This window comes from Papaver somniferum, unplaced genomic scaffold (genome assembly GCF_003573695.1).
Source record: "Papaver somniferum cultivar HN1 unplaced genomic scaffold, ASM357369v1 unplaced-scaffold_107, whole genome shotgun sequence".
Taxonomy (NCBI): domain Eukaryota; kingdom Viridiplantae; phylum Streptophyta; class Magnoliopsida; order Ranunculales; family Papaveraceae; genus Papaver; species Papaver somniferum.
In genome coordinates, this window is record NW_020619603.1 from 8,031,761 (window position 1) to 8,043,392 (window position 11,632).

Consider the following 11,632-nt stretch of genomic DNA (forward strand, 5'->3'; position numbering starts at 1 on the left):
ATGGAGAACAAACTCTAGCTACTGTTCAACCCACCGAAGCTTCGTCTTCAACATCAACCGGAACGAAGAAGAGGATGATCACTAAACCAGTTGTTTCTCACATGCCTCCCAAACACTTGATGGTTGCACTGAAACCAGGTGAGCCTCCAAAAGGGACCTCAGCATATGGTGCAAAAGTTCTTTTTAGATACAAAGACTCATGGGCATGTACGATCCATAATACTATCGTAAGTAATCTCAATCCGTCTTTGTTCTTTATTCAAGTGTGTATCTATCTTAAATTTGCGTCAAGTGTTTTTATTTATTTTCATTTTTTTTTTTTGGTATTTAGGATCACAAGCATGTCGCCCGTCTCATGAGGCGCCAAGCTTCATGTTCAGTGATTAACACTTGGAAACTTGAGGATGAATGTGAGGAGGTACAAGTGATTGTCAAGAACTCCGGGTTGTGGCCTGCAGTGGAGAGTATGAATATTGATCGTGATAAAGTTACCGTATCTTCATTCTGTGAGAGGTTCTACGGAGAGACTGATACAATCTTATTCCCATTCGGTGAGATGGCGATAACTCCAAATGATGCTCAAAAAATTCTAGGTCTCAAGGTTGATGGAAAAGCAGTCACTGAGGAATTCGATAATAAGTTTTCTTTCAAGGATATTTACAAATTGAGCCAGAAATTGTTCAATTGGAATCCGGTTGAGACGGAGTCTGTTCTTGAGATGAAGGATGGTCGTCTAACCAAGAAGTTTAATCTGAAGAAGTTGAGGGACACATTATCCGGGACCAAGACAATCTTTGATAAGGAAGGAAGGGTGAAGCCGGTGCGAATATATGTTACCGCGGCGTCTTATTTGCTACACGCCCTGGGCAAATGTATCTTCCCCGACAGTTCCGGAAACCAAGTCGAGGCCAGTTACTTGTAACTATTGGATCCCTTAGATAAGATGCGTGAGTATTCTTGGGGTACTGCGGTGGTCGCCTTCTTGAACAATGAGTTGAAAAAATGTTCTAGGGCACTCACTAAGCAAGTTAACGGAAACACATGTCTCTTCCAGGTAATTTTACTGTCTAAAACATTTATATTTGCAAAATTCTCGTAAGATAAGATTCTTACTAAAATTTTTTTTTGCATAGGTCTGGATATATGAGCACTTTCCTTCTTTGTTCCAAGCCAAATATTACGTCAAAGTTGATGAGAGTGTTGCGCTTGATAAGCCAAGAGCGCAAAGGTACAGTTTTAAGGAAACTCAGGATAAGGAAATGCCGCAAAATCTATTGAAACTTCGAGACGCCATCGACAAATTGACTGCAGAGGAGGTGATATTTGATCCGTATCGAGATGATAGAAATCAAGGTTTAATCCAAAGGATAAATGAAGTTGTTGCATTATATTATGGACCCTTGATGACTGTGTTTGAAGGATTTTCAATGTACGATCCACATCGGGTAATGCAACAATTGGATTACGTTCAAGAAGAACCTCATTTTGATGAACCAAATCCGTTCTTTACTACGGACATGACTGATTGCAGCACGTGCCAAAAAAGTATGAACGTCGCTTACAATCCAGCACCAGCTCAAGAACATTGGGACAATAGATGTCGCCGTAAAATCGATGTGAGTCTTTTGGACGAGGTGACCACCGGTCATGAAGCTACTGAGAAATACATGGCGTGGTACTTGGATTGGGCTCGTCCTACTGTGATTAGGCCAATGACTGCTGAAGAACTGGCTCGTAAGAAGAGGATGGAATCGAAAGACCCAACAACAATGCTTAAGTTCTTTATAAGTATTTTAGAGTTTCTCTTACTATTTTAAGATTGATTGCATTACCGAATCATTTTATTAATTGTTTGTTGTTTAATTGAAAATAGAAGGATCAGTTGAAGACCTTTGGGAGGGTGTTGTGTTGCACGAAAGACAGAGGAGAGCCTTTGTCGATTGAAGAGCAAAACAAGCACATTGACTATGCTTGCAATGTTGACAGTAGGATGCCCATATATTGTTCAAGCAACTTCAGGATGAAGTTAAGATGGAAGAAAAAGCTAAGAGGGAAGCACAAGCCAAGATGAAGGCTGATAAAAAGAGGACTCGTAGTGGTCGTGGTGGTGAAGGTAACAGCAGTGGTCGTGGTGGTGATGGTAGTGTTCCAAAACAGGGCCGTCTTAGTGGTCGTGGTCGTGGTGAATGAATGATTTCCTAGTTTATTTCTTTATGTGGTGGTTGACAAATGTTTAAGTTAATGGTGTGGGCAAATGTTTTTTTAAGGTTTGTGGGACATGTTTTCGTATTTTGGACAAAATATGTTGGATTTCTAGTTGTTGAATGATTGGTTTGTTTAGGTATGTAAAGTGTCAATACTTGTCCCGACATGCTTTTTTAAGTTACATTGCCGAACACACCAGGGCCGGCATGGTTGTGAATTGTCAGATTGCCAGCCCTGACAACGGAAATTGTGTAATTACCAGGGTCGGCATGGTAACAAAATTCATACCCTGCCGGCCGATTAGTTGTCGGCAAGGTAATATGTTATCGACCTTGCCGGATAACGTGTGACAGAAAAACCTTTCTCCTGATGCCTAAAATCATGTAAGGTCGGCATGGTAACAAAATTCATACCCCGCCGGCCTATTTGTTGCCGGCAAGGTAATATGTTATTGACCTTGCCGGCTATGTGTGACAGAAAAACCTTTCTCCTGATGCCTAAAATCATCATCGGTCGGCAGGGTAACAAATTTGCTACCTTGCCGGCGGAACCTTAGTCGACGTATTGGGTAAATTAAACGGTGCCGGCGGATTTAAATTTCAATTTTTTTGCAAGTACAATTAAATTGATTGACTTGTACTTGTGCACTATAACGGCCAAATTTTGGCACCATCCTGTAAATAAACTAGTTTTCTCTACAAAACAACATACAACTAGTTCCATATGCTCTCCAAAGCTCATTCATCATATATTCCATCTAACTCTCCCAATACCTCTACAAACAACAATGGCTTCGTTTGATTCTAATGAATATTTGGAAATCACCAAAGCTTGGTATGTGGAAACTCGAGTTAGACGTCAATCCACCGAAAGGGTGGATGCCACAACCTTTTGGGCTAGGGTACACAACACATTTAGCCAAGAGTTTGGGAATCCTAACGCAAGAAGTGTTCAAGAAGTCCATGATCGGCACCAAGTAATCAAAAATGCCATACTTTCTTTTTTAGCTCTCCAACCCCGGACTTTTAACACTTGCCCCTTCAACTTGTCCATTGCACAATTTATGAGTATTTTTGTGGTTTGTTTTACGTAACCCATTTGTTTGATCATCCTACTAAACATTACTAACAAAGTAAGTTTGCGTTTTGTTTTTGTAGCATGAAGTCGTCAAAGCGCGCTACTTGGAGGAAAATGGGGAACCATTCGCGTTCGATGCAAGCTATCACTTATTGGGAGAAAGAATCCCGGAGGATAACCCGGAATACTTGGATGATGTATCGTCTTCGTCGGAGGAAGATTGATGGCTTTAGAAAGTTCTTGTATACATTTTTTGGGTATACCTCTATGTAAGCCCTCACGAAACTATAACTCGTCAACTAGGGTCGCCTAGGGGTTCAAAGGCTTGATGCACGTGCTAAGTGCATTCGTTTCTTCGTCGACAAGGATTAGGTTTTATGTTTCAATCAATGTAGTAACCAAAATCTAATGAATAAAGTGAATTGCATCTATTAGAATTCAGTCTTTTTTAGGGGATAACCAAAGTCGGCAAGGTTGTAATATTACAACCCTGCCGGCAGCAATCAAGCCGGCAATGTAAGAAAGTTAATAAATGCCGACAACAACGAGGCCGACAAGGTAATAAATCAATACCATGCTGGCTTCCTGCGCATTTATAACAGTCTCTTGTGTGTCAAAAATATTACAGCCGGCATCCGCTTCATTCGTATACCCTGTCGGTCGTGTTAAGTCGGCATCTTCTTCAATCGTGTACCTTGCCGGCTTACGTTGGTCGGCATGATCTTCATTAGTCGACCTTGCCGACCTTTCATACTTTCAGAACTGAAAGTGTGGATTTTTTCTTTGATTTTGAGTATGATTTCATATAACAGATTTGCAATCACCTTTTAGAAGTGTTTCGGTTGTGTGCTTCATTTTCGTTGCAAGAGATATTCTCAAAAAAAAAAAAATCTCATCAAAAATCATCCCACAAAAATTCAATCAAAAACAAAATTTCAGAACTTCAATTCCTAAGTTTTAATCTATTCAATCAATCTAAACTCAATTAATTAACCTAATCAGAATTTTAGTGTTAATTAACCAAGGACACATTAACCATTTAGAAAATATAAGGTTAACGGGTGGCTTGGTTTTACTTTAAAATAACCAGATTTTGTCTTATTGGGTATACCCCAATTAATTTGAGTATACCCCGATCAAGCTAGGTGAAAAAAGTATTTTCTTGATTATCCAAATTTAAAATACATATTTGAAACTATCAACCAATAGAGGTTTACAAATCAGCTTCACGTGGGATCGTTTTTGACTTACTATTGAAAATGCTCTAATTCTGTTGAGTATAATGAGAAGCACCTCTGCCCAAAATGGTCCCCGACTGTAGGTGATAGACTTTGTCTGTTTCTCATGACTCTGCCCTGAATCACCAATTGGTACTATACGAGTATGTCTTTGTTTATAACCCCTAAAATATACAGAAAAATCCGTGAGCAAACTTATAGGAGTTGCTAGCCAAGCATGCTAAAACTTTCTCTTCACTCGAGGATCGGGATGACTTCCCTCCTTTTTGTATTTGTCAAAAAAAAATTTAGCAGTACATAAATCTAATATTGGGAGAGCACCACAAGTCTCCATATTAGATGGCCCTATTTCCGATGTAAAACATAGTACTTAATTTCATTACCCACAAATATACGTATAAAACATTTCAAAACATTTCCGGTACGATGGTCATTTTTTAATTTTTCAACTCTCTTGGATACACTCCAACTTCCTAATGAAAAGGAAGGAAATATATGTAGATTGAAATAGCATCAAGTATGCAAAATAGAATTCTTAAACAGAGCTTACATAGAGTAGTATCTTACCCAACAATCCAAATAATACACATGACAAGGGCTAGCAAAAGGCATAAGATCGATGATGTTGTCTTCACGCACTGTATAAGCCTGCACCTTGATTAGTTAAGCAACGAAATCTACTAATAGTAATATGAGAATCCAACATCAGTTTCCTGTAAAGTTTTTTGTTTGGGTCATATAAAACGAAATCATGATCGAGCATCCATAAAGTCTCGTTATTCTTGAAACTCCATAACAAGTACAGGTCCCTACTACTAATTATACTCGCCTGGTTGATTGAGAAACTTTTAGTCCAAGATTCTCGCACTCCATAATCTTGCATTATCCATACGTCAACGCGCACATTAAAAATATGAAAGACTAAACATATGCACCCTCCTAGTACTTCCACATTTATCTGGAACATATCTCTTTCCAAAGGTTCTTCTTGATATGGCATAGGTGCTTCTGGCATTGCTACTTCCTCGAATCTCTCATTCACAATATCAAAACATACCAGTACAGTGGAGGGTTGAACAAAAGTACAAAAGTACGCGCAAGCCAATGACGAAATCCATTCAAGAGGACACCAGAATATCCTTTGTGATAAAGATGGAAAGGTATCTGGAATCCTTTTCCATGAATTTGAGCTTAATGTATAGACATCAATACTGGAACACTCTGATTCCCTGTCGACGACAATCCTTACCAATTTATATTCATTAGTCTTGTAATCATAACAAAATCCATATCCATGTATGTCATCCTTGTCTACTTCTTCTGGCATGGACATGTTCTTGTACTCATTCCTTGTTGGATTCCAAATATAAAGTTCTTGAAAACTATTTCTAGTATTACCTATCAAAACTAAGCCATTACATGCAGCCAAAACCTCAACATCATTAAAATTTTGAAATATGGAAGTGTAATCCATCCGATTGATAAATTCACACTTTGTGACGGACGATGTTGACAATGGCAATAAAGTAGATATTGACTTGTAATCTATCTCGTGCATTAATTTGGGATTATCCTCGTAATAAATCATAATTCTGGCACCGTTTTTAATGTTACTAAGCTCATGATGCATATTCTGAAAACTACGACAATCAAATAGTGCACAAAAAACTTGTTTACACACCTAAATCGCAAAACAGACTTCCTGGGTAGCCTTAAGAAGATTTCATGGAGAATATCTCCCGTAAAGTATGACGTTGTTGCAATTGCTGCTTCCTTCTTCTTTTTATTCTTCAAATCCATGTCGTGTGAGAGGATGAGGAGAAGAAAAAAATAGGGTTTTCAAGTACGTTTGTAAAACCCTAGCTAAGAAGATGGGGAGAGGAGAACAATATATAAGGTTTTCAACTTTCTAGGACTACTGGACTAGCCTAGTCGGCCAGAAAAGTGAGTTTTATAACGGGCCTGGATATAGGATACGGGTCATCCGGCCCAAATAATAGAATAGATCTTGGTGAGTTGATTGGAAGATCAATTTTGATGAGAAACACCTCCACCAAAGATGGTCCCAACTTTTGGTGATAGACATTGTCATGACTCTACCTTAGAGGAGCCAAATGAGTATTCCTTGACTCAAGAAAAAAAAAGGTTTGGATTGAAAGAAAAATACTCATAACTTAATAATTTAGAGGAGCCAAAAGAAAAGAAAATTAGAAGATGATGACTAGGTTATACAAATTATTCTGACAGAATAATGTCTCCTAGTGTAATCATTTCAAAAGGCTTTTCTAAATTTTCCCTGCTCCGAGCAGACAATGCTAGCTCTGCTGCTACTTCTTGCATAGTTGGCCGAGTACTTGGATCAGCTCGTAAACAGGAAAATCCAACCTTGACGATGTACATTATTTCTTTCTTCACAATATCAGCTGGTGCTCCAAGGCAGGGTCCAAGATGTCTGACAACCTTATGTTTTGCCTCACCTTACTCGATGAAGGAGATGAAAGAAGAATTTGCGAGAGCTCCGTGATAATTTCAGATGGATGGCTTCCCTTAAGTACTTCTAATATGATCACCCCGAAGCTACAAACATCGCGTTTCTCGGTAACTTTCATTGTATAAGCAAGCTCTGCAAACATCATTATTAACCAATAAATGGATGCGACTTACTTACTGATTTCAGAAAATGGTACCTAGATAACAATAAATGCCAGAAGTTTTAGTTAGAAGGCTATACCTGGAGCAACGTATCCGTAGGTTCCTGCAAGTGAAGTCCAATCGGATGAATCTGGCTTCAAAATCCTCGCTGTACCGAAATCAGAAACTCTAGCTTCATATTCAGAGTCCAACAAAATATTATTGCTAGATATATCCCGGTGAACTATTGCTGGAACGCAATCATGGTGCATGTAAGCAAGGGCATTAGCTGCTCGCTTGATGAATCTTAGCCTCTTTATCCAGTCAAACTCAACAGCTTGTTCCACATCTGAAAAAACTTTTTTCAAGCTTCCTCTTTCCATGTACTCGTAAACCAAAAATGAGACTTGTCTTTCTGGATTGGAACAAAAACCGAAAACTTCACAATGTGCCGGTGTCGGATTTCTTGACAGCAACAACTTGACCTGTTGACAACTCTGCTTTGTAAACGCTCCCATATCCTCCTGTTCCGATGCAATATTTTGCATCAAAAGTCTCAGTTGCTTCAATTATGTCTTCGAACACTATTTTCCCATCGTAATTCCATACTGAAAATAAGTTTCTTCCGGTAGTGGAAACTGTTGCCTGATCGGCAGGCATGACATTTCTTGAAGATCTTTTTCGAAGCCAAAAGAAAATGGCGAGAAGTATGAACAAAAGAAAGAACGAACCAATCAATGGAAGTAGGATCACGAGCAAAAGATTTTTCTTGTCTTGTTTTCTTCTAAACACAACCGGAGAATTACATGGTTTTAAACCTGTAGTGTTATCACCGTACAACCCTTTGAGCATCCTTAAAGGCCTTGATATTTGGAAGAGAGCCACTCAGTTCATTGTCCGAAATATTGACAGATGTCAAGCTAAGCATTTGATCAAATGAAGATGGAATTGAGCCGACAAGCTTGTTGTGTGACAAATTTAATGTTTCCAGTTTACGTAGTTTTCCCAGAGCTGACGGTATCTCTCCAGTAAACTCATTGTAACTAAGATCTAACAAAATCTGTAACGAATCCAAGTTTCCAATCTGGGGTGGGATGCTTTCATTAAAATTGTTTCTGCCCAGATTTAAAGATAATAACTTGGAACATTCCCCTAGTTGTTTTGGTATTGACCCTGTGAGTTTATTTGTTGATAGATCGATATATTGAAGGCTGGAAAATTTTCCGACTTCAGAAGACAACCTAACAGAAAGCTGGTTATTACTTAAATCTAAATGAATTAGTGAAGACAGATTCGACAACTCCGTAGGAATTTCTCTTACTAAGTTATTTGAATTAAGATAAAGTTCACTTAAACTCTTCAACTTGCCCATTTCAGATTACCTGTGATATTATTCCCTGAGAAAGATAGAGCTGTCAAACTTGGACAATTCCCCCATTCTTTTGAGAGTTCACCATACAACATGTTGTTTTGCACGCGAAACTTATCTAGAAATGGATACACCTGAAACGCTTCTGTCAGATTACCAACCAGCTCATTCATCGAAAGATCGAGACTTCTGAGGCTAATGCAATTTCTAAGGCTTCTTGGTATACGACCCATAAAATGGTTACCACTTGCCACAAATTCTTCAAGTGTTCCACCTCGACATACATCTTGAGGCACATAACCTGAAAACTTGTTGTCACTCAAATAAATTACTCTCAACTGTGTTAGATTGTTGATTCCTATTGGTAATAAACCGGTTAACTGATTCCCAGTAAGAGATAAATAAGTCAAATTTCTCAAATTACCCACCGATGCAGGAATGGAACAGGTGAGTTTGTTCATGAGCAAAGGTAAGGTATCTAAAGATCTTAGATTTCCAATATCATGAGGGATGGCACCACTGAGTTGATTTTGACCTGCTGATAAAACGCTGAGGTTGGCCAAATGACATATAGATGTAGGAATTTGACCAGTGAAATAATTTTCTGACAAAGTCAAGATCTTAAGAGAGTGTAGCCTTCCTATATCTGTTGGAATGATGCCAGAAAGGTTGTTATCCCATAGGTAAAGAGAGCTCAGGCTAGTCAGATTCGTTAAAGAAGCAGGGATTGAACCATTGAGATTGTTTGAATACATATATAAGATGGTAAGAGACTTAAGGCTACCAATTTCTAGAGGTAATGCCAGAAAGGCTGTTCTCAAAAACTGCTAAATGATCCAAATTGGTTAGATTACATATTGAAGTTGGGATTGAACCACTAAGGTTATTGTCGTACAGAACTAACATGGTAAGAGAAGTTAGGCTTCCGATATCTCGAGTAATGGCACCCGAGATTCGGTTTTGATAAATTAATGAACTTGTCAAGATCAGATTGCATATAGAATTAGGCAGTGCACCACTAAGCTTATTTCTGAACAAAATTAGATCAGTTAGAAAATATAAATTGCCAATTTCACGAGGGATAAATCCACTAATTTGATTCTTAGAAAGGTCTAAGGAACGCAGACTTGTGAGACTACCTATATCTTGAGGTATGATTCCTGAAAGTTTGTTTTCATATAGATAAAGACCCTCTAACCCAGTCAAATTGGTTAAAGAAGCGGGGATTGAACCACTGAGATTGTTGGCGGACAACTCTAATTCTGTAAGAGAACTTAGCAAACCGATATCTGGAGGAATGACACCCGAGATTTGATTTTCATACATTAGTAAACGGGTCAAGTTAGTCAGGTTGCATATAGAAGAAGGGATTGGACCATTCAGATTGTTTTCATACAAAGCTAAGATAATAAGAGAACTCAGTCTTCCAATATCTCGAGGAATGACACCGGAAATCTGATTTTCAAACACTGCTAAAACATCCAAGTTGGTCAAATTGCATAGAGAAGTAGGCAATGAACCAGCCAGATTGTTCTTGTACAGCATAAGATCAGTGAGAAGAGATAACTTGCCAATTTCTTGAGGGATGGATCCACTAATTTTATTTTCAGAAAGGTCTAAAGACAGCAGACTTGTGAGCAGACCTATTTCTGGTGGAATATGTCCCGAAAATTTATTCGAAGAAAGATCAAGGTATGTGAGTTTTGTAAGATGACTAATTTGTGATGGAATGGTTCCAAAGAGTTCGTTCTGGCTCAAGTCAAGACTAACAAAGTTAGTGAAAGATGAAAAGTTGAAACTATGCAGTGTACCTTGTAAACTCAAACCTGTTAAGCTCAATTCCGCAACTCTACCCTTGTTGTTGCAAATGATTCCATTCCATTTACAAGGACTCGCAGTAGAATTCATCTTCCAAGAAGAGAGAAGAGAATGATTTAGGGTAATAAGGGTTGATTTCCATTTCAAAAGAGCAACTACTTCTTGTTCAACTACTTGTACATGATGTTTTCTCTGAGTTGAAGAAAACGAAGAACCTGAAGCAAGAAGAACACTGGAAGATGAAACCATCAGTAATATGGCAATACTAGTAAAAAAGTATCAATGGAAAGTTTTACTCGTTGTGACATTTCAAATGAAAAAGAGTTATGATTTTTTGCTCATGATGATGAACTAATGAAGTAGAAGAGGTTCTTATAAGAAGCCCTTATTTTATTTAATTTCTAGTCAACTGAATATTTTGACTCAGAGATCTCATTTGGATGTAACGATTATGTTGCAATTTTCCTTCTAGTGCAATAATCGTGAGAAGTGCAATCTAACCACTCCGACAAGTACAGCCACCAATGGATATCTTTAGACCTGCAATCAACCTGCGGCCCTGCACCATAAAACCAATGAAATTATTGAATTGTCTTCTCAGTTATTGTGTTCTGGAGAAATTTCTGTACTGCTGGTTGAACAATTAATATGTCTACTTCCCACCAAAAAGTTGATAATTGGGTCCAGTGGTATAAATTGGTGGAAAGAAAATTCTGGACAATTTAGTGACGATAGTGATGGTATGATGCTACAGACTAAGAAGGCAATGCTGATGTGCAGACAATTGGACTTAGTAATATATTTTTCTCCAAAATTAAATAGGTAATTAATGTTGAAATATATTTTTTCCAAAATCAAGAAAGTGAATATAAAAATATATAAGAATTTTCAATATTAATAATAACCCCAGGATCTTAATCTATTCTATCTATTCTATAATAAAAAAATATAAAGCATACTCCCCTTAGCAACAGTCGTAGCTGCATATTTTCTGATTACTACGTCCAAGTAAGATTAAAGACTAAAAACTACTTAAACATACAAGATTCAATGGTACCCCTTCTATTTCATTCAAACCAACAAGAGGAATAAGACAAGGGGATCCCCTATCCCCTTATCTGTTCATACTTGCTATGGAGGCTTTTTCTAGGCAACTGCAACAACTTGAACTGAAAAACAAGCTAACAGGAATGAAGATTTCCAGGTCTGCACCAAAAATCAGTCATTTGTTATTTGCAGATGATTGTCTACTATGTTGCAAGGCAAACCAGGAGCAAACTAGTACTTTACTTCA

At 38.0% G+C, this 11,632-nt stretch overlaps 3 protein-coding genes across 5 annotated transcripts; all 3 read right to left on the reverse strand.

The window, feature by feature from the left end:
• Nucleotides 1-5,151: 5,151 nt before the first annotated feature.
• LOC113327981 (F-box/kelch-repeat protein At3g06240-like) lies at nt 5,152-5,994 on the reverse strand. The gene has a single exon (XM_026575084.1). It carries the CDS (start codon nt 5,992-5,994, stop codon nt 5,152-5,154), a length of 843 nt encoding a protein of 280 aa, XP_026430869.1.
• Nucleotides 5,995-6,666: 672 nt separating this feature from the next.
• On the reverse strand, nt 6,667-10,736 carry LOC113327643 (MDIS1-interacting receptor like kinase 2-like). Of its 3 annotated transcripts, XR_003349112.1 has the most exons (3): nt 8,949-10,736; nt 7,252-8,821; nt 6,667-7,143 (listed from the first exon to the last, which is right to left on the reverse strand). XR_003349112.1 is itself a non-coding variant. In XM_026574801.1 (2 exons), the coding sequence occupies exons 1-2, from the start codon at nt 7,697-7,699 to the stop codon at nt 6,932-6,934; spliced, it is 660 nt and encodes a 219-aa protein (XP_026430586.1). In that variant the 5' UTR covers nt 7,700-10,736; the 3' UTR covers nt 6,667-6,931. The 3 variants fall into 2 exon arrangements, 1 of the variants encoding a protein (XP_026430586.1); XR_003349111.1 differs by having other exon boundaries at nt 7,252-10,736.
• LOC113327982 (MDIS1-interacting receptor like kinase 2-like) lies at nt 7,981-9,275 on the reverse strand. The gene is made up of 2 exons (XM_026575085.1): nt 8,534-9,275; nt 7,981-8,420 (listed from the first exon to the last, which is right to left on the reverse strand). The coding sequence occupies exons 1-2, from the start codon at nt 9,273-9,275 to the stop codon at nt 7,981-7,983; spliced, it is 1,182 nt and encodes a 393-aa protein (XP_026430870.1).
• Nucleotides 10,737-11,632: the final 896 nt, after the last annotated feature.

Bases quoted from the DNA above. Each gene is read 5' to 3' on its own strand.
- LOC113327643 (XM_026574801.1), bottom strand. From the start codon at position 7,699: ATGCAAAATATTGCATCGGAACAGGAGGATATGGGAGCGTTTACAAAG. The intron at 7,144-7,251 runs GTATAGCCTTCT...TGATGTTTGCAG, and splicing joins CTACGGATACGTTGCTCCAG to AGCTTGCTTATACAATGAAA.
- LOC113327981 (XM_026575084.1), bottom strand. From the start codon at position 5,994: ATGGATTACACTTCCATATTTCAAAATTTTAATGATGTTGAGGTTTTG.
- LOC113327982 (XM_026575085.1), bottom strand. From the start codon at position 9,275: ATGTATTCAAACAATCTCAATGGTTCAATCCCTGCTTCTTTAACGAAT. The intron at 8,421-8,533 runs GTAATCTGAAAT...TAATTCATTTAG, and splicing joins CTCAGGGAATAATATCACAG to ATTTAAGTAATAACCAGCTT.